The following is a 23,732-nucleotide window of genomic DNA, read 5'->3' as shown; positions in this document are numbered from 1 at the left end:
TCCGGATTCATTTAATATGTTTTGGCACGAGATTTGCAAATTAAAAAGTTTAAAACTCAAAAGTCTGAATCGAGAGGTGAATTATAATTTCAGCGTTGTTTGACATGATATGAGACCCCGAGTAAGTCCGTATTATGTTACGGGACTTGTTGGTATATTCAGACTGTGTCCCGAGTACCCCGAGTGTGATTCGGATTGAAATCGGATCAAATTGTATTCTGAAAATTTGCTGCCTCTGATGTAATCGCACCTGCGAGGGTCTTGGCTGCAGGTGCGATGTCGCAGGTGCGGCGGAATTGCACAGATGCGGGACTGGACTGGCCTGGGGTCTTCGCAGGTGCAGCCATTTTGTGCAAAAGCGGATGCCGCAGGTGCGACAGAAATTTCTGAAGATGCAGAACTTTACCTGGCAACTTGGCATCGCAAATGCGAGCCTTGTCTCGCAAATGCGAGTCCGCAAATGCGGAAGTTTATCCGCAGATGCGAAAATGACTGGGCAGAGCCCATAATTTCGGAAGTTGCCATTTTTACTCATTTTTGAGTTTTAAGTCTCCGATTAAGGCGATTCTTTTGCAATTTTTACGGAAAAATATTGGGGTAAGTGTTCTTTATCCTATATTGATTATATTTCATGATTCCATACTCATTTATAAAATCTTCCAAAAATGAAAATTTAAGATTTGAAGGTCCATTTTACATCGGAATTGGACAATTTTTGTATGGTTGAACTCGTAGCGGAACGGGTGTTCGAATTTCGCGAGTTTTTTCGGAATTTGAGACGTGAGTCCTACTGTCGAATATTTAAATAAATTTCGAATTTTTATCCGAAAAATTAGTAAATTCATATGGAATTAATTCCTATAATCCGTATTGAGTATATCGAATTGTTTGTGAATAGATTTGACGCTTTTGGAGACAAATTCAAAAGGGAAAGCTGTGGTCGAATAATTTATTGGAATTTGAAAAGCGAGGTAAGTGTCGTGGTTAACCTTGACTTAAGGAAATAGAACCCTTAAATTATTTGTTATGTGAAATGCATGTGAACGACGTATAGGCGAGGTGACGAGTATCTATACGTTGTCAAATTAATTATTTGCATAATTATTTAAAAATCATAAATTGTTCTAAGACACGAATTAATTGTTATAATAATTATTTCTCTCCTATTCTTTGTCAAATATTAATTCTTGAATTCCTGCAATAATTGTTACATGCTATTTGATTTATGTGTCTTAATTGTTATTTGACATTTAGTATACTAAATATTAAACTGCCCATTTTCTCCACGATTTTTACATTTAATTGCTAATTGCCATTGTTTGTTCTAAATAAATTATAATTATTGTGTGTCTTGATGCTTAATAGTTTCTCATTGGACGTGGTATTTATTGGAGTAACTTTTATTACATTTATGAGTTGTTTAAAGTTATATTGGGGGAACGGGTTGCACGCCGCAACGGAAATGAAAGTATATATATATATTGGGGGATCGGATTGCACGCCGCAACAGACTTATTAAAAAGTCTATATTGGGGGATCGGATTGCACGCCGCAACAGACTTATTAAAAAGTCTATATTGGGGGATCAGATTGGAGGGTGAAAAATGAATATATTAAACTCCATATTGGGGGATCGGGTTGCACGCCACAACAGACTTGTTTAAAAGTCCATAGTGGGGGATCGGGTTGCTCGTCGCAACAGACTTATTTAAAAGTCTATATATACTTGATTAAAATAAATATATGGGAGGATTGAAAATGAATATGTTGTTGGAGTGGGTTGTACGCTGCAACAAAAATTGATTGAAATAATAATGGGTTATGACTGCTGAGTTGGCTTCAGTTATTAGAAATAAGTTACCTGATTTAATTTTATTATTGTGGTTATTACTATTATTGCGTACATGTTAATGTAAGTGACATGCCTTAGCCTCGTCACTACTTCGTCGAGGATAGGCTCGGCACTTACCAGTACATGGGGTAGGTTGTACTGATACTACACTCTGCACTCCTTGTGCAGATTTCGGAGTTGGTCAAGCGGCGTACCATAGACTTGCTCGGATTTCAGCTATTCAGAGGAGACTTGAGGTATAACTGGACAGCGTCCGCAGTTCTGAAGTCCCCGTCTACTTTACTTTAGCTGTGTGTTTGTTTTCAGATAGCTTTATTTTATTCAGACCCTTTATTTATATTATTCTAGAAGCTCGTGCAATTGTGACACCAATTCTGGGATGGTATTTAAACACCGTTATTTTTATGAATTATTCACTATATTTCAGACTTTACTTCCGCATTATTTCTTTGTTATTAATAAATTTAAAAATTGTTTTCAAATGGATAATATTATTCTAACGTTGGCTAGCCTAGCAAGTGAAATGTTAGGCGTCATCACGGTCCGAAGGTGGGAATCTCGGGTCGTGACACTTACCCCTACCCTATAAAGGCAGAGAAGTTGTTTCCGATAGACCCTCGGCTATAGACCCTCGGCTTAAAGAAAGGTAAAGATAAAGCAACAAGCAATAACAACAGTAATATAATAAGTAATGGAAGCGAGTGACATAACAAGTGATAAAGAACTATGAATAAAACAATACAAGACTAGTACTATTGGTAAACCTAGGAGAAACTCACAACCACCTGTCAACCCACCACCTTAATTCTCGACCTCCACACCTTCCTATCGCTAGTCATGTCCTCGGTTAGGTGAAGCAATGACATGTCCTGCCTAATGTCACGACCCAAACTAATCTCTGTCGTTATGGCGCCTATCGTAGAACTAGGCAAGCCGACTCATTTCCAAAACAAATCGATATTTTCATTTCAAAGATAATTTCAAGGTTATTTAACATAAAACCTCCATTTAAAGAGTTCAAATCAAAGAAAAATAGAAGTGCGGAAAAGAAAAGCCCGACATCGGGGTGTCACTAGTCATGAGCATATACTACAATCTGTCTAACAATATCAACGCTAACTCAGCCCGAAAAATAGCTAAATACAACTAGAGGAAGATAAGAGGGAGAAGAGCAGGGGCTGCGATCGCCAAACAGCTACCTTGCTATCTCCAAGAAAACCTACAACCAGAACACTCAATAACCACTACCGTGACCAGCTACACCTGAATCTGTACACAAGGTGCAGAGAGTAACGTGAGTACATCAACTCAGTAAGTAACAACAATAAATAAAAATTGAGCAGTAGTGACGAGCAATAAAGCATATAACGTTCATATCAGGAAATCTCAGTAAAATACCACATGCTTTTAAAAATCAGAATTTGAATCAAATTATCTAGTTTAAACCCAGTTCTAGTAAAAATCATTTAAAGACATTTTTCCAATAGCTTTTCAAACAAAGGCTCAATGCAAAGGTGAGCAAAAATGATGAAATCATAAACAGTCCCTCGGGCAAAACATCACTCATATACAGCCCCTCGGGCAAACCTCACAGTCACTCGTGCCACTCGGGCATACCTCACAATCACTCTAGCCACTCGAACTTCCTCGAAGTCTGTGGGAGCCCAACTACAAAGTCCATAGTGATCCGCTCCCACTTCCACTCTGGGATCTCTAACCTCTGAAGCAAACCACCCGGTCTCTGATGCCCATACTTAACTTGCTGACAGTTTAGACACCCAGCCACAAACCCAACTATATCCTTCTTCATCCGTCTCCAACAATAGTGCTGCCTCAAATCCTGGTACATCTTCGCGGCACCCAGATGTATAGAATACCGCGAGCTGTGGGCCTCCTCAAGAATTAACTCACGAAGCCCATCTATATTAGGCACACATATCCAGCCCTGCATTCTCAGCACCCCGTCATCACCAATAGTTACATCCTTGGCATCACCTCTCCGAACCCTATCCTGAAGAACGAGCAAGTGAGGGTCATCATATTGACGCTCCCTGATACGGTCATAAAGAGAAGACCTGGAGACCACACAAGCCAATACCCGACTAGGCTCCAAAATATCCAATCTGACAAGCTGGCCTGCTAAGGTCTGAACATCTAATGCCAAAGGTCTCTCTGCTGCTGGAAGATATGCTAAACTCCACAAACTCTCTGCCCGGCGACTCAAAGCATCGACCACCACATTGGCCTTCCCCGGATGGTACAAAATAGTGATATCATAGTCCTTAAGAATCTCCAACCATCTTCGCTGACGCAAATTAAGATCCTTCTGCTTTAACATATACTGCAGACTCCGGTGATCAGTATAGATCTCACAATGAACCCCATACAAATAATGACGCCAAATCTTCAAGGCGTGAACAATGGTTGCTAACTCAAGATCATGGACAGGATAGTTTTTCTCATAGGTCTTCAACTGGCGCGAAGCATAGGCAATCACCCTACCCTCCTACATCAAAACACAACCAATTCCTATCCTCGAGGCATCACAATACACGGTGTAAAAACCTGAAGCTGATGGCAGAACTAACACTGGAGCTGTGGTCAAAGCAGTCTTGAGCTTTCTGAAAGCTCTCCTCACATTCATCCGACCACCTGAATGGAGCACCCTTTTGGGTCAATTTGGTCAAGGGCGATGCAATAGATGAAAATCCCTCCACAAAGCGACGGTAGTTACCCGTCAAACCAAGAAAGCTCCTAATCTCCGTGGCTGAGGACGGTCTAGGCCAACTTTGCATCGTCTCTATCTTCTTCGGATCCACCTGAATACCCTCACTGGACACCACGTGCCCCAAGAATGCTACTGAACTGAGCCAAAACTCACATTTAGAGAACTTTGCATAAAGATTCTCCTCCCTTAATCTCTGCAATACAACCCTCAAATATTGAGCGTGCTCTTCCTGGCTACGAGAGTACACTAGGATGTCGTCAATGAATACAACGACGAATGAGTCCAAATAGGGCTAGAATACTGTTCATCAAATGCATGAACGCTGCTGGGGCATTGGTCAGCCCAAAAGACATCACCAAGAACTCATAATGACCATATCGTGTCCTGAAAGCTGTCTTGAGAATATCTGAATCCCGAATCTTCAGCTGGTGATAACCGGACCTCAAATCAATTTTGGAGAACACCCTCGCTCCCTGAAGCTGGTCGAATAAATCATCAATACGAGGCAAGGGATACTTGTTCTTGATTGTGACATTGTTCAACTGCCTGTAATCAATACACATTCTCATGAAACCATCCTTCTTTTTCACAAATAGAACCGGTGCACCCCAAGGTGACACACTAGGCCGAATAAACCCCTTATCAAGGAGTTCCTAAATCTGTTCTTTCAATTCCTTCAACTCCGTCGATGCCATACGATACGGTGGAATAGAAATGGGCTGAGTGCCGGCACCAAATCAATACCAAAGTCAATATCCCTGTCAGGCAGCATGCCCGGTAGGTCTGCAGGAAACACATCCGGAAAATTACGTACCACCGGAACAGAATAAATGACAGGAGTCTCTGCACTAACATCCCTCACAAAAGCCAAATAAGATAGGCATCCCTTATCAACCATGCGCTGAGCCTTTAAATATGAAATCACCCTACTTGGTACATAATCTACAGAACCGCTCTACTCAACCCTCGAAATTCCCGGCATAGCCAATATCACCGTCTTAGCGTGACAATCTAGAATAGCATGACATGGAGATAACGAATCCATACCCAATATCACATCAAAGTCAACCATACTGAGCAACAATAGATCTACTCGGGTCTCCAGACAACCAATAGTCACCACACATGACCGATATACGCGATCCACAATAATAGTATAGCCCACAGGAGTAGATACATGTACAGATAAAACTAAGGACTCACGGGGCATATCCAGAAAATGGGCAAAATACGAGAAAACAAATGAATACGTGGAACCAGGGTCAAATAATACTAAGGCATCTCTGTGGCACACTGAGACAATACCTGTAATCACAGCATCTGAAGCAATAACATCTGGTCTGGCAGGGAGAGCATAGAAAATGGGCCTGACCACCCCCTGATCTGCCTCCCCCTCTAGGGCGACCCCTAGCTGACTAACCTCCACCCCGAGCTGACTGGGCGGGTGGTGAGGTAGCTGGTGCTGTAGTCGGAGGCTGACTCCTCTGCTGAGATAGACCTCCATGACGACAAGGACACTGCCTCCACATATGCCCAAGCTCCCCACACTCAAAATAACTCCCTGGTGCTGGCGGCGGAAACTGAAGGGAACCCCTAGCACCGAGATGACTGGTAGAAGAACCTGGCATGGAAGAGCCCTAAACAGGTGGAGCACGGGATGAACTCTGAAATGAAAGGGCACTAAGTGATGAGTGGCCCTGATGAGAACTGTGAGAACTATGGCCAAATGATGCACCCCGATGAAATGGCCGAGCTGACTGAGCCTGTCTGAAATGACGACCTCTACCGTGCTGGAACTGACCCCCAAAAGAAGCACCGCTGAATCCACCCTGACCACGAGGCCTCTTGGCCTCCCGCTCAACTCTCTTCTGACCGCGAATCATCTCAATCTGTCGAGCAATGTCGACAACCTCATCAAAGGTAGCACCCGAAACCCGCTCCCTGGTCATGAGCAACTGTAGCTGATAAGTGAGGCCATCAATAAACATCATGATCCTCTCTCTGTCCGTGGGAACCAACCAGATAGTATGACGGGCCAACTCGGAGAACCGCATCTCATACTGCGTCACAGACATATCACCCTGGCGAAGCTGCTCAAACTGTCTACACAACTCCTCTCTGCGGGATCGAGGCACGAACTTCTCCAAAAAGACCACGGAGAACTGCTGCCAAATAAGGGGTGCTGCGCCAACAGGCCTACTCCTCTCGTAAGTCTCCCACTATCTGAGTGCAGCCCCAGAAAACTGAAAGGTAGTGAATGAGACCCCACAAGTCTCCAAAATACCAGCAGTACAGAGTATCCTTTGACACCTATCCAAAAAGTCCATAGCATCCTCTTTCTCTCTGTGCCACTGAAAGGTGGTGGCTGAAGTCTCCCAAACCTCTCCAACCTGTGCGGATCATCCTCAGGGATAGCAGGAACCACATAATCCTGAGAAACAGCAATCGGCTGGGCTGGTGGTAGCTCTGGTGTCTGAAGTCCCTGAATGACCTGCTCGAGTGTGCGAGCGATAGGAGTCTGAGTGCCTCCCCTGGCCTGAGAAGTGGTTGCGGCCGTCGAAATAGAGACCGCCTGAGCAAGGCCAGTACACGCTGTTCGAATCTGAGCTAGGGCCTCCTGAAGGCCTGGAATCACAATAGGCACAGGTGGTGCCTGAGCTGGTGCATCAACAACTGAAACTTGGTCCTGATCTGGGACAACCGGTGGATCTGCAGATACTGCCCCAGCTGTTGTACGGGCTGCACCTCTGCCCCTACCACGGCATCTACCGCGGCCTCGAACCCTTGCAGCCCTAGCTGGTGGTACTGGTGGCTGGCCCTCCTGACCGGTAGTACAAGTCCTCAGCATCTGTGAGAGAATGAAACAACAGATGTTTAATTACTAGAATCAACAAATTCGTACGACAAGAATCCAAGAATGTGAAGTTTCCTAAAGGTTCTGTAGCCTCTTGAAGATAAGTATAGACGTCTCCGTACCGATCCGCGAGACTCTACTAAACCCGCTCATGACTCGTGAGACCTATGTAACCTAGGCTCTGATACCAATTTGTCACGACCCAAAACTAACCCCTGTCGTGATGGCGCCTATCGTGGAACTAGGCAAGCCGACTCATTTCCAAAACAAACCAATATTTTCATTTTAAAGATAATTCCAAGGTTATTTAACATAAAACCTCCATTTAAAGAGTTCAAATCAATAAAAAATAGAAGTGCGAAAAAGAAAAGCCCGACATCAGGGTGTCACCAGTCATGAGCATCTACTACAATCTGTCTAACAATATCAAGGCTAACTTAGTCTGAAAAATAGCAAAATACAACTAGAGGAAGATAAGAGGGAGAAGAGCAGGGGCTGCGATCGCCAAACAGCTACCTTGCTATCTCCAAGAAAATCTGCAACCAGAACACTCAATAATCGCTACCATGTCCAACTACACCTGAATCTGCACACAAGGTGCAGGGAGTAACGTCAGTACGCCGACTCAGTAAGTAACAATAATAAATAAAGACTGAGTAGTAGTGACGAGCAATAAAGCATATAACATTCATATCGGGAAATCTCAGTAAAATACCACATGCTTTTTAAAAATCAGGATTTGAATCGAATTATCTAGTTTAAACCCAGTTCCAGTAAAAATCATTTAAAGACATTTTTCCAACAGTTTTTCAAACAAAGGCTCAATGCAAAGGTGAGCAAAAATGATGAAATCATAAACAGCCCATCGGGCAAAACATCACTCATATACAGCCCCTCGGGCAAACCTCACAGTCACTCGTGCCACTCGGGCATAACTCACAATCACTCTTGCCACTCGGGCATACCTCACAATCACTCAGCACTCGGTACTCGGCACTCGGCACTCGCACTCAGTAGGTACCTGCGCTCACTGGGGTGTGTACAGACTCCGGAGGGGCTCCTTCAGCCCAAGCGTTATTATCTGCACGGACAACTCACGTGCGATAATAATAAAGTATGTTGCAGGCGGGCAGTCCCGATCCACACTCATCCTCACAAATCAGGCCCTCGGCCTCACTCAGTCATAAAGTATGCTGCAGGCGAGCAGCCCCGATCCACACTCATCCTCACAAATCAGGCCCTCGGCCTCACTTTGTCATAAAGTATGTTGCAGGCGGGCAGCCCCGATCCACACTCATCCTCACAAATCAGGCCACTCGGGCATTTTAGTAAAACAGGGCATTCGGCCCAAAATATTTATATGCATCAAAATAGAGTCATAAAACTGAGTTATGCGGTAAACAAGTATAAACATGACTGAGTATAGATTTTTAATCGAAAACAGTGAGAGGATGATAAGAAACAGCTCCTAAGGGTCCAAACAGCATTGGCGCAAGGCCCAAACATGGCATTCAGCCCAATTTACAGAAATTCTTTCTAAAACATATAAGTATCAAATGGTTTCAACAAAGTATGCAACTTTACAGTTACTACGGGACGGAACAAGTCACAAATCCCCAACAGTGCACGCTCACACGTCCATCACCTAGCATGTGCGTCACTTCAAAATAGTAGAATGATACGAAATTTGGGGTTTCATACCCTCAGGACTAGATTTACAATCGTTACTTACCTCAAACCGGTCAAATCTCTACCCCGCAATGCTCTTGCCTCTGGACTCGGCCTCCAAATGCTCCAGATCTATTCACAATCAGTATAATACTATCAATATACGCTAGTGGAATGAATTTCACAAGAAAAGCTTCAAAATTAGTCGAATCCTCAATTCACCTCAAACAACGCTAAAACCATGAATTACACCCAATTCAAGCCTAATGAACTTTGAAATTTCTAATTTCTACAAACAACTCCGGAACCTATCAAATCACGTTCGATTGACCTCAAATTTTGCACACAAAGTCCTAAATGACATAACAGAGGTATTTCAATTTTCAGAATCGGATTGCGACCCGGATATCAAAAAGTCAACCCCCCGATCAAACTTCTCAAAAATAAAACTTTCGGCATTTCAAGCATAATTCCTCTACGGACTTCCAAATAATATTCCGGACACGCTCCTAAGTCCAAAATCACCATACGGAGCTATTAGAATCATCAAATTCAAATCCGAGGTCGTTTATACATAGGTCCATATCCGGTCCACTTTTCTAACTTAAGATTTTCAATTATGAGACTAAGTGTCTCATTTCACTCCGAGTTCCTTCCGAACTCGAACCAATTAACCCGATATAACATAATATAGCTGAATAACACAAAAAGAAGTAGGAATGGGAAAAACGGGGTTATAACTCTCGAAACGACCGGCCGGGTCGTTACAGTTACGAAGGATGAGAAAACCATTCAGGAGATGTACACAAGGTTCACTACATTGACAAATGAACTAAAATCTCTTGGAAGGATTATCCCTGAAGAAGAGAGGGTTGAGAATATAGTTGTCCAGCGGGACGGAACGAGACCAAATAAACGGGACGGGACGACATTTAGCTGGGACGGTGGTGAGACGGGCCTAAACGGGACGGGATAAACAGGACGAAACGGTATGCCCATCCCATCCCGCTAATAAACGGGATAGGACGGGACGGGACGGGGCGGTTTGCGGGCCTTTAAGTGCGCCTTTTATAAAAAAAAATTAATTAATTATTTAAGCATTAAGTTTGGCAACAACTAATTTTTTGACAATGACTAAGTTTTTAAAGTTTGCAACGACTAATTTTTTGACTTATTTAATAAACTTAAAACTTAATAAATTATAAAGAAACTAAGTAAAGAATTATAAAATATTTTAATAAAAGACTTGTTATGAAATATTTTTGTAATTATAATAGAGTTATAATTTATGTAATATAATTTTAAGCCATTAAGTAACTAAGTAAGAGTGTAAGACAATTCATAAAAAAAATTCAAGGCTTAGAGCCTTTTTATTTTATTAATAGAACTTTCAAATTTCATATACAAATATAATTCTTTTGAAGATCACCTAATCTACGCAACCACCTTCGAGGAAGAGTTTTGTTTGAACTAGGCCTCTCATTAGCCAATTACAATCATCATACTAATATTTGTAAGCTCCTATATAGCTTCGTTGTAACTTATCTATAATTTCTCTCGGACATTATTCTGAAATTGGCAATATTGATTTAATAAACTTAGGGGCTAAATTAAAAGTTTGGGGGGGGGGGGGGGGAGGGGCAAATATGGCCGTTTATAGCCATTGGCCAACGACTCTATTTCAAAAAAAAATCTAAATAACACGTGGGACAGGCAGGACGGGAAGGGATGGGATAAACGGGATGAAATGGGCAGCCTGTCCCATCCCGTGTACCGTTTAATATGGGATAAACGAGACGGGACGGGACGGAACGAGAGGAGATCGAGATAGGGACGGGATCGAGATCGGGACGGGCCGTCCCATCCCGTTGGACAACCTTAGTTGAGAAGATACTTAATAAGGTCTTGCCAATCACTTAGGAAAGCAAGATCACTGCCATCCGGGAATCAAAGAACATTGTCACTCTCCCACTAAATGAATTGATTGGGAATCTCACTGCCTATGAACTTATGATACAAACCATAAAAATGAATGTACCTAAGAAGGAAAGGAGCATGGCAATCAGAATCACTGAAGGTTCTGATCTGGAAGAGAGAGACAGACTTCAAGATTCAAATGATTATCCATCTTGTACATATAACTGTAATAGTGAAGCTTGGAGAAGACTATAGCGTGACAATGCGGTCAATGAAGTAAATAAACCATTACAAAAAAAATTATATTTAAATATACAGGAGATTAGGTAATTTCTTTATCCGCCTAAATCTTACTAGCAGAATTATTCATATTACATGTACTTATGAAAGATGACAATACTAGTATTTTTTATTGGGTGGGGTGGGGTGGGGGTTGTGGACCATGGGAAGTGTCAATGATGAGGTCCGCCGAATGATGGGAGGTCACAGCCGACCGCATCCTTTGACGTGAACAACCAATTAGTCCATATCACAAGACTAGCCGCCCGATCAGCCAGCTTCACTTCACCTGCCGCCTCTTTCCCTCTCCTATTCTAATTTTGCCACTGTTCCTCTTTATACTCTCAAACTCCGTTTAATGAACTTCAGAGTCCATATCACAAATAGTTGAAGATTTCAGAATAAAGATATCTATCAGGTATTTTATCCGGAGGAAATGAATTAAGTACCATTTGGCATAGTGAAACCTCTTGCTTAAAAAGTCAAGGTGACCTAATCATTCTTAACCTCCAACCTCTATAGCAACACCTAGCGCCGTCCTTGATAGAATATGGTAATTACATTAAAAGTTCCAAACAGTTACTGATGAAGAATGATCAGCGATGAACAACTTTTTTAGGAGAAAACTCTTGCGTTATTGGAAGCCAGTTCATGGTTTTACCTTCTTCTGTACAAGTACAACAGAAAGCAGCAATATAATACTAATAATATAATTGAAAAAGTAACCTAATTTATCTTTAGTTTAGTTGTTGAATACTGTCTAATCGATGCTTTGGCCGAAATTTTAAAAGTAGCAATCTCTACTAATTGAAGACAGATTCAGAATTTTCAAAATAGGTGGATATGAAATACTATTGTGAAATAATATATGAAAACTTAGAATAAGCATACATTATTGAACTTATATACAGTCAAACCTCTGTATAACAGTCTCGTTTGTTCCGAATATTTTTGGATGTTATAGCGAATTGTTGTTATAAAGAACAAATATTATAACATAATATGAAAATTGATTTAAAAAAAGTTTAGCTTTTATAGTGAAGTGTTATTATATAAAAATATTATTATAAAGAGATCTTGTGCTATAAACATTTGTCATTGTCACTAATCACTATAATATTTCTTCTTACGTTTTATTTGGCATCTATCACTCGTGTTTCTATCAAAATATTTCTAAGGAGCACCTTACTATAAGTTTCTACTTAGAACAAGTTTTTTCAAGACGGATCAAAGATTGTCGGAATTTTTATTTTTTATTTTTCTATAATTAGAGTGGGATAGCAGCGTAGGGAGGTTATTTTCCTTGTCTATTCCGCGAATTAGCAATGCTTAGCCTATACATAGCTATCCTGCTTACCAAAGTCAAAAAGAAAATAAGCCGAGTAAATGGATAAATGGTGGTCCACCAACTAAAAAGAAAAATATTGATTTGTATATATTTTTCGGTTGTCAAACTCAGATCCGCTTTTCCTTTCTAATTGAAAACCGAAGGATCATGCATAATTTGGAAGGAGTTAACTTATGTATTACAATTTAAATATTTGTTTAAGTTATTTATAAGGAAATATGACTATTGCCTATATTTAAGTTTAATTTCTGATATGTATTGCTATATAAATATGGGGTGGAGCTAGAAACCGTATATGGATTCGGCCGAACCTAGTAGATTTTACTCAATAATGTATTTGTGCTAAAAAAAATTATTAAATATTTACAAATATTAATTTAGACCCCAGTTATTAATATTTGAAGTTATCGTCATAAAATTCAGAACTCATAAAACCGAAATCCTAGCTCCGTCTCTAAAGTATAAGTTAACATATGCACTTTCACTTTGACAAGTTTATCCAAAACTTACACAATTAGAAAGTGGATCTTTAATTTTACACGAGTTTAATCTCTGCGCAATTGTTGATATATAATCTTTTTACATCACCACATGAAATTAGTCTTCTACAAAGATAACGAGTAGTAAACCAAATGCGGTAACCTATAAAGTAAATACCTATTAAAATACATTAATAATTTAATTGCTTTTTGTTTAGAATGCCAGTACACATACAGAGTAAATCCATTCTAATTTATCTATTTTTGGAGTATATATGTAACAGGAAGGAGAGGTGGAGAGTGGGCAGTGGGCAGTGGACAGTGGAAGCCAACCTTTCAGTATAGTTCGTCATAAGTAAAGGCTGTTCATTAGATTTTTAAGAATATTTTATATTATGATTTCGTATTCCTTGTTTATCTTCTACGGAAAGTAGTACCCATTCTGACGAACCGGTGATAGCCACTTTGATTTTCTCCAAAAGCCTATTTCTGCCTTTGCCTTTTCCTATAGTTCCTTCCCCGAAATACTTGTCGAGTTTAATCATTTGGTTACACTCAGGAAAAAGAAAGGCAGCTAAAATTGCCAGAAAATGCCCCTTGAAAGTGACATCACGCCTTCACCATTTGAGAATATATGGAGCTGAATGAGCTAAACGGGCCGGGCTGCAAAATTATTGATCATGTGACAGTTATTGCAAGAAGTATTTCACTTTGATACTATGCTAATTGTGGTGAAAAGGACAAAGGAACAGGCCTAAACGGTTCTACTAGAAGGATAATTGGTTTGTCGGTTAATTAGGTGCATCACAATATTGTAGTAGCAAGCGCTTTCATTTTTAATGGTTTTATGCAATGCAAATTTTAATTAATTGCAGTCCACTCCCAATATCAAATAATTATAAATAAATAAAAGCTGCATCGCAATCAACCGAGGGAAAAAAAGACGCAACAAATTCACTATGTGATACAAGGTTAGAATCAAGCTAGCTCTGAATAATACTAGTGAATGATTATAATGCCATAGTAAATTAAACTCGTGGTGTCGCAGTAATTCATGTATATGTGATTGTTGATGATAAAAGTGCCACGATTAATAAGAGCTTTTCAACTTATTATGAATTTTTTGAGAAGTAATATGAAGTACATTTTTCTGAGATTTAAGTTATATACATTAATATAATAATGAACTTTAGTATAATTCAACATGTTAAAATAAATTACATACTATTTATTTTAAGCTACCGACAATATAATGGTATATTAATTATCGTTACATGCAATTATCTTTTAAGTGATATGACTCAAAAAAATCATCTATATATTATTAAAAACCAAAGAAAAATACATCACGTTAAGCCAAGTGGCAGTCTAGAAAGAAATCACATGGTATAAGTAGTTAATAATTAGTTATTGGTTATTATTTTTGAATTAAAATATCTATAAAATAATAAAATAAAATATTTTTATAATAAAAAATGAAACTTAAAAAAATGTCCATTTCAAAATTTAAAAAAAAATGTCCATTTGCTGACTCCATCTAAGTCATAATACCTTCTAAATTCAAGCGAAAATAATTTTCTATCACATTATTCTTTTATTATTATTATTATTATAAGTCAAGACTAATCTCTATCTCATATGGGACTTTTTAAATAAAACACGCATTTATAAATGAACCACTTTAATAATATCTGTGCATAACGTATGTACTAATACTAGTTAAATTAATAGCTATTGCAAAGGTAACAAGATCAAGGCCAATGTCCTCACTCAGGCAGTATGTTAGATACACAAAGTAAGACTACGAGGAGCTCTACATAATTACATTGAAAGGCTTTCTGCATAAGGCTACCTATTACTAAATATCCTATCAACACGACTTCCTTTCTAGTAGTGATCTATTATGCCAATTGACAATGTATCACTACAACTGATCCGATAAGTACATAAACTGATGAACACCCAATAAAATTTTAAAAGAGAAAAGGTATTAGTAGATCTCTACTATTTGAATTGTCGTTCCAAAACATAAACATATGCTGTTCCCTTTAAAAGCGTGTAAACATAAGCTAATACACAAAGAAACATCTCAAGAGTCGTAAATACTGATTATGTGATAATTAAAAAGACGAAGGGAAATTAAGGAGGGGGTGTTTTCTGTAGGAAGCTAGGCAATGACGTCAACAATGGGGAAAACCTTCAAAGGCTTCAACCCACGCGTAATTAAGCGGTCCTCCCCTCCATTCCAACCCCCCCACCCCACCCCAAAACACACACACACCCACGAGTCCCTCTTCCTTCTCTTTTAATACTTCCTTCACTTCTCTCTCTCTCCTTCAATTAATATTCCTTCAGTTTTTCAATTCCTTTCTTTTTCTTGTCAATCGTCTTCTACATTTGTCTTATTGTTCTAAGCTCGCTCCCAAGTTCCAACTCCATTTCATTAAAGCCAATCGTTAGCATCCACAGAGCTAAGTAACACTGCAGGTATAAGCTTATGCAAATCCTAGATATATATATATATATATATATATATATATATATATATATATATATATATATATATATATATATATATATATGAAATATATGCTTCACATATTCACAGAGCTAGCCCCTCATCTTTCTATTCTTTCTTCTTTTAACAGCGGTGTCCAGACTAATTTGCTATCAACTACGTATATTTCGTATAAAGAGGCCTTTATCTTGCATCTCATCAAAGCCATGGTCTCCTAATTTTGCGTTTTTCCCATATCATATCAATGAGATATTGTGTTTGTTTTTGTGTATTTTGAGTCGTCGGAGTTTTTGCACGCATGTTCTTGTGTTGTTTGATTAATTTTGTGAAACCAAAGTAACTCTGCGCGCAGGAAGTGTTTCCCCCAGTAATCTCAGAGTTGAGATAAAATAAGAACCTTATCTCTTCCATTACATTATGCTGCGTATTAATCGATCTGTTGACAAGGAATGGTCCAACGCACTGTGCACCTATCAAGAAATGAGTCAGAAAAGTGTCAAGTTCATTCTAGACAAAGAGACAAAGTAGTTCAGATTAGTTCATCTCTGGGATCATACATTATTGGTCACCTCCTTTAAACGTTTAAAATTTTCTTCGGTTTTCGTTTCCTTTTCCCTTTCTTTACATGCCCTTTTATGGCAGGCTTGAATATCCAATAAAACATGCCCTGTATTTGTTTTTGCCTCCTACTTTTCTCCTTTCAGACCAAAGCGTGCCTAAATTTGTTTAACGTCATCTTCCCATACCCCCCGTCTCATCCCTCAACCTTCTTTAAGGCAAGCCAGACAACAAACACTTTTTTGACTGTTTAACCACTAAAATATATACTCTCTAAAGATCTGTTTCATTTTAACGACACTTTTTTAAAAACCTTTTCTAAAAGAACAATGCCTTTTTAATACTCTCTCATTTATTTAAACCTATTTCGTTTTTAGTCTGTACAAAAAAATATGATCACTTTTCATATTTGAAAATAATTTACCTTTATACAATGATCTATAGCCACACAAAATACATGTGCCTCATTTTATACCACAAGTTCAAAGATCTTTTCTATTTTCTTAAGCTTCATGCCCGTCAAATAGGTTCACATAAATTAAAAATGAGGTATACTTTGTTTAGGAACATTTTAATAATTTTAATTTTTTCATTTTATATTTAATGACATTTTCTCATAGTCAAACAATTTTGAATATTTAACCACACGACATACATAATTTAACGTGTTAGTATATGCATTTGTAAAATTATTGTTTTTCTTTTTATTTGTCCTCTGATCGATGAGGACTATTTTGTAGGTAATTAATGGTGGATTGTTTATAATATAGAGCTGAGAGTCCGTTCTCGATCCATCATTCAGTATATTCAACTACACAAGACACCATCATTAGCACAAACTTTTACTTGTCCCGTTTCCTTCAATTATCAGACGTGAAAAATACCAAAGAGACTATTAGGGGTCTAAAGGGCTGACTCTCCCCCTTAGTTTTCCTCGACAGCAAAGCCCTCATCATTTGGTTTTCTTTCCTTTTCATCTCTTCCTCTTTAACCCCACCATTAAACTAAATTAAAATCATATCGCACGCAGAAAAAAACTTGAGGACAAAAAAAAGGAAAGAGAAAATAAAATAGGTTTTAGATTAACACGCGCTCATTAGTATAAACTTCTAGAGATGGAATTAACTCTTGAGTGTTGCTTACCACCAAATGGCTTGATGATTATATCTGAAAACACTTGCCACCTTTTCATTTGTAGGGTTCATAATACACTTACTTCAGCTTTTTAGCTTTTCATAGATCTTATTAATATGGCTACTGTATTTGTTTCATGCCCCATTTATTGGATATCATATAAAGGTGATGGAGTAAAAGAGGTGCAATTAATGTGTTGATCTTGTCTCAATTGGTGCTGAATTTTATGCAGACTAAAATAAACACAGTAGTGGTGAATATGGATACAAACGAATCATGCGTTCCACCTGGATTTCGATTTCATCCAACAGATGAAGAACTCGTCGGATACTATCTTAGAAAGAAAATTGCATCACAAAAGATTGATCTTGATGTTATTAGAGACATTGATCTTTACAGAATCGAACCATGGGATCTGCGAGGTATGGTCTTCTTTTCGCGTTTACTAGGGTTTCTTACACAACAAATCTAGAATAGTTAGTTCTTTTCTCTAACAGCTTAAACAGTTCAATGAAAATTGATATTTAGAACTATTTTTCAGATAAATGCCGGATCGGATATGAAGAGCAGAACGAGTGGTATTTCTTCAGTCACAAGGATAAGAAATATCCAACAGGGACGAGAACGAATAGGGCAACAATGGCAGGGTTTTGGAAGGCTACAGGAAGAGACAAGGCTGTGTACGATAAATTGAAACTTATAGGTATGAGGAAAACCCTTGTCTTCTACAAGGGTAGGGCACCTAATGGCCAGAAAACTGATTGGATTATGCACGAATATCGTCTCGAATCCGAAGACAATGGTCCTCCACAGGCAAGTAGTACTCAATTTATTGCTTCTATATATTTCCAGTTTTAATTTCTTCATATATATCTTTCCAAAGACACCTGCTGGATCTCTGGAAATTAATGCAAATTAATATAAAGTCTCTCTATATATCTCTGTAGTCCCTTTACGGAATATCTCAGAAATAGGAAATTTGAACAACCTCTTTAGATAGAAAGAAAAATTTATAAAGAAAATATAGTACTCCACTAGTTCTTTGCATGCACACTCTTTTTTATTTAGCAATCTAACTATTCATGCAACATGAAGATGATTTTCAGCGCCTTGTAAGTCAAAAGACATCATAATTTTGAAGCAAACCAAGTGTGCTTTAATTCCTTATGAGTTCTTTTTCTGTGGTCGTCATTGAGTTTTCTCACTCGTTCCGCCCTTCCAAAAGAGATATTCCAATTATCTACTTAACTACAATCCCTTTGACTATCTTCTTATTCCTTAAATACACAATTTAGACATGCACTCCATTAAACTAAAAGAAGGACAAAGAAAATGTTCCTTCCCTAACGTACATAAACTTTACCAACTTTCTTTACCAAGTCAAAAAGAAATCACAGTGAAGAAAATTAAAATGATCATGACTAATAGTATAATAACTTGAGTTTAACTTTTATATCCTGTTGATTAGTAATCATCCATAAAAGATGGGATTAGCACCTTAATAAATAAGGCATATTACTTGTTACTGCGTACAACAAATTAAAATACATTAATAACATCTTTTACTTACCAAAAAAAAATACACTAATAACATAAAAAAAATTGTACACTCTATTTAAATTAAGTCCTAATTAATGTACTTTGCAAAACTATTGCAGGAAGAAGGATGGGTGGTCTGTAGAGCATTTAAGAAGAAAATTACAGGGCAAACAAAGACCAATATGGGTGAAGGTTGGGAATCAAATTACTTTTATGAAGAAGCAACTACTGCAGTCAGCTTAGTGGTAGATCCTCTTGAATACATCACAAGGCAGCCTCTTCCTCCAAATTTCATGGCACAAAATCTACTGTGCAAACAAGAGATGGAATTAGCCGAAAACAATAATCTCAACTTTCCATATAATTCTGATCAATTTGTACAGCTTCCACAGCTACAAAGTCCCTCTCTACCACTCATAAAAAGGCCAATTAGCTCCATGTCACTGGTGTCCGAGAATAGTAATCAAGAGGACGATGAACAGACGATAAATAAAAGATGTAGTACTATTAATAGTAGTACTAGCAAAAATGTAACAGCAGATTGGAGGGCACTTGACAAATTTGTAGCTTCTCAATTGAGTCATGATAATCATGAACAAGAGAGAACATATGAAACAAATCATGGGCTACTTTCTAGTTTTGAAGAAGAAGCTCACAATTATTCAGATTTGGGAATGTTGCTATTGCTGAGTGATAGAGAAGAAGGGCCAAAACTGAATGAGATTTTGAGTTCAAGCTCTGATGGCTGTGATATTGGCGTTTGCATATTTGACAAATGATCAGCAGCTATAGCACCAAAAAGAAAGGAGAAAAGATATATACTTTTCTCAGGGATGACTGAGTAGACTATGAAATTATTATATATACATATATATATATCATGTAAGTAAAAGTTATTATTATTTGTGAAATGGTGAAGAGAATCCATTCCAGTGGAGTTGGCAAGTATCGCGACGACGTTCCAGGAATTTCTTTTGACGAAACTAGCAGCTAGAGGAAGAATTGCATTTAATAAAAGACTTTACAAATGCACATGTGATGGTGAATTTCGTATTTAATTTAACCTTACTTTTGACGTCAAACGCTAATATTTTACTTAATTTACCTTGCATATTGGTATTCTATATCTTCTAGTTCTCTTCATCAGTATAATATATGGGGTTTCTCCGAGAATCTTCAACTTGGTCAATTTTCTATGAAATTTAGACCCTCCAACAGATTATCCAAAAGAATTCAAATTCTATACACTATATACGAGAGAGTAATATTAGATTACTTAAAGGATGATTGCATATCATTTCTTAAAAGTGAAGTTAGTAACCTAAAAAATAAAAGAAATAAGCTACCTGCGACAACATGTTAAAGTACATTACGTTAAAATACATCGGGTAACGTAAGAGTTATACACATATATATATATATATGGTGTTTCACGAATATGAAACTTGACTAGGTGGCCACATATGAAACTTTTGCTACCATCCCATCCTTAGCTTGAACTAACTTAAATTCGCTTCAATTGCATTAGCGTAAATCAAAGTGTGACACAGCCGAAGTTAACATCAAATGGATGCAAGACAAAATATAGTATATTTTATGTTGATATCGCTTTCAAATTGAGTCGTGTTGAGGCAGCTTAAACACTTAACCAACTTTCATTCTCATTCTTATTGTATTTGGAAATGTCTGAATAGGTTCAACTTAAAATCGATCAGTTTTTGTCTGTTTTAAGCCAATCGTATCTCCTATAAAAAAAATTGTATAAAGAAAACTACTAGTTATATAATCATTTTCTGCAGGAGTCAACGTATCTGAAGCCGGTACATCAGGCATATATAGAGACGGCGAAACAAATGAGTTGATCTGAGTGTGATTCAAATCAAACAAAACATTTTCACAAAAAACTTTTGCTCACACCAAATATAACCTTTTAAAAATTTGCATTATTGGGTCATGTAAAAGATATTTAACTACATGCAAGTAAATATTCATAATAAGTATTTTTTATTAAATAATAAGTAGAATTAGTAACCAAGAAATAACTAAATAAGAGCTATATATATATATATATATATATATATATATATATATATATATATATATATATATGCTGACATGACACTTCTTATTGTCCAAGATTCATATTTGACCTACAAAGTGTTCCTTTCTATAGTATACTTGCTAAAATAGTATGCAAAGCAAATAACTTACGTACTATATTAATCAAAGTTAGAATACACGGGTAGACTTAAAAATCATTTATATTATCCGTATATATAAATTAAATCCAAAGATAACGCATGTACAAGTTAATTAACTAATTCTCTGCTAGTTTTGATATTTTTAACCATTAGAGTACGTCAGACAAATTCAAAAGCAAATCCAAAGGGATTAAAAGTGGTAAACAGCAACCCCTCTGGCCCCAAGTCATTAAATTAAATGGAAATTGGAAACTCCCACTCCAACTTTCGGTTGACCCTCATTTTTAGGAGTACATTAAATCAGAAATTTCTGGAGATAAACTAAATTAAATAGTGAAATCTTTCAAGTAATGATACTCCAAGACCTGAAATAAATTAAGGAGCTAGGCGTCAAACTTCAGCTTTAGAGTCATATATAATAATGATCTTTTCTATTCACTAGCTCCCAAAACAGAAGGGTACTACAGCTGCTACTGTGTTTTTCATAAACTGGTTATTGGCATGTTTTCCTTTTGCAGAGGTTCACTTTGACAAACTACTAATAATACAGTTACAACTTATCCAACAAACCGGACGTAACAAGACATACATTCTCATTTTTCACTTTTATCATTTCATATGGTACAATTATTTTCAGAACAATTTAGGCGAAACTTTGTCATGTAATGTCTTACACCTTTCTAATTTTGGAAGTCAAATTATCTATCCTCGATTGAGTTGGTTACATCTGTACCGTCTAATTTAGAATAAATCCAAAGATTCTACCTGGAAATTGAATTAAAGTACATAACGTTTTGTTCTTCTTTTTTTTTTCAATTAAATTTCTTATTTCAGGAACTGTTCATGCAACGGAATAAAACAGAAAGGAAGTGACAGGTGTATGACAATGGTACGTAAATTGACCAATCGAGACATGGATTTTATAATGGTCTTAATGGAAAATTGGATTGATCTTGAAAAAGAGAAAGCATATAAAATGACATGTAGTAGAAAATAGCAAGGCAAAGTAGACGAAATGCTATAGTGGGCCAATGTGTTAACTAGCATGCGTTGTGCACCATCAACATGACTTCTATTTTGGCATGCTTTGTCTCAGTTCAAAGTCTTAAAGTAAGCATTTGGAAAATATTTGGTTAAAAAGGAAAGGAAAAAAGAGTGTCCGTAATCAAAGTTGAAAAACAGTATTATGAAATTGAAATTCTAGACATAATTTTACTTGAAAAATATTTTTTTATTTAAAATATATACACTTCAAACAACAACAACAATAACAATCCAGTATAATCCCACTAGTGGGGTCTGAGGAGGATAGTGTGTATGCAGATCTTACCCCTACCCTGGGGTAGAGAGGTTGTTTCCGATAGACCCTCGGCTCCCTCCCTTCAAGAACTCCCCACCTTGCTCTTGGGGTGACTCAAACTCACAACCTCTTGGTTGAAAGTGAAGGGTGTTTACCACTAAAGTAACTCACTCTTGTCATACACTTCAGACAAGCTTTAAATATTTAACCACGCAATCCTCCTGGTCCGGTTGAAAGCTCGCTCACTCCTTCGATTGAAATTCTAAAAATAATATGGCAGAATGGTATGATCATTGTTCGACACTACCCGAGTAGCAAAAGATTCGTTAGTCCAGGCTGAAATACGTGGATAGATAGTGGTTTAATTCCATGGCCAACGACGGAAGCTCGGACGGAGCCGTAACTACCTTGAGAGGTAGGGGTGGTGCGGCGCCCGCACGCTTCGGCTAAAATTTTGGAAATGTATCTATGTATCAAGATCAAAACGTATATATTTATTAAATGTCACCCTCAATACAAAAACTGAGACGTGGGTTGTCACTGGTTCAACAAAGGCTTTGAAGTCTTTTGATTCCTAAAGAACTCGTGTTCGAATCTTGTGGGAGGCTATTAATGCTCTGGTTGCTGCTGTTGCTTTTCATTATCCTTGTTCCTATTGTTGTTTATTCCTTTTTCCTCCGTTGAGCTCTAGGCCTCACCTCTGTTTTTTATTCCTTTTATTTGCTATATCTCCCTCTTTCTTGTTAAGAAGTCTGTTTTTTATTCCTTTTATTTGCTATATCTCCCTCTTTCTTGTTATTCTTCTTCTTATTATTTTTTTCGTTTCTGCTTCTTCCTTTCTTAAAAAAATATCTTTGCATTAATCTTTCTTTTTTCCCGTACCAGCATACTTACTTCAAAAGCAATTTCTTTCGATAAGTCGTTTGAATTAATTTTAGTTAATATAGTATCTCTTTTTTTTAGATGACGCAACATTAATCTATATATATATTGGAATATAATTGAGCAATATGACTCTCTTCTATTAACTTTTAAGAAAAATAAATGGCTTGTAGGCATTTTTGAGTTGATTCTCAATTTGAAGCTTTTGCTTTGCAAAGAATTGCAATACAAACTTAGGAATTAAGATGATAAAATGAACTCAAGAATACGGAAGGTAAATTAATCTAGTTAAACAAACAATTTGTAGAAGATAAGCAATTTTTAAAGCAAATTTTATAATTGGAGGTGCTCTTTCATTAAATTTTTTTTTTTTGGGCAATTTCTTTCATAATATAATTTAAATTTAAGCTTGAAAAAAAAGATAACTAGACAAAATCGAACATATTTTTTTATGTATGTGAATAAAAGACTTAAT

General features: G+C 37.4%; 1 protein-coding gene across 3 annotated transcripts; it reads left to right on the top strand.

Annotated features, from left to right (window-relative positions):
- Positions 1 to 15,455: 15,455 nt before the first annotated feature.
- Positions 15,456 to 19,956, top strand: LOC107832046 (NAC domain-containing protein 37-like). Of its 3 annotated transcripts, none has more exons than XM_075235229.1 (4): positions 15,456 to 15,612; positions 17,568 to 17,757; positions 17,877 to 18,148; positions 18,994 to 19,956. In XM_075235229.1, the coding sequence occupies exons 2-4, from the start codon at positions 17,595 to 17,597 to the stop codon at positions 19,651 to 19,653; spliced, it is 1,095 nt and encodes a 364-aa protein (XP_075091330.1). In that variant the 5' UTR covers positions 15,456 to 15,612; positions 17,568 to 17,594; the 3' UTR covers positions 19,654 to 19,956. The 3 variants fall into 3 exon arrangements, with proteins under 3 accessions (XP_075091330.1, XP_075091329.1, XP_016515338.1); XM_075235228.1 differs by lacking the exon at positions 15,456 to 15,612 and adding an exon at positions 15,750 to 15,852; XM_016659852.2 differs by lacking the exon at positions 15,456 to 15,612 and having other exon boundaries at positions 15,872 to 17,757.
- Positions 19,957 to 23,732: the final 3,776 nt, after the last annotated feature.

Source organism: Nicotiana tabacum, chromosome 17 (genome assembly GCF_000715075.1).
Source record: "Nicotiana tabacum cultivar K326 chromosome 17, ASM71507v2, whole genome shotgun sequence".
Taxonomy (NCBI): Eukaryota; Viridiplantae; Streptophyta; class Magnoliopsida; order Solanales; family Solanaceae; genus Nicotiana; species Nicotiana tabacum.
Note: the sequence above shows the minus strand (reverse complement) of the source record. Positions and strands in the feature narration are given on the sequence as shown.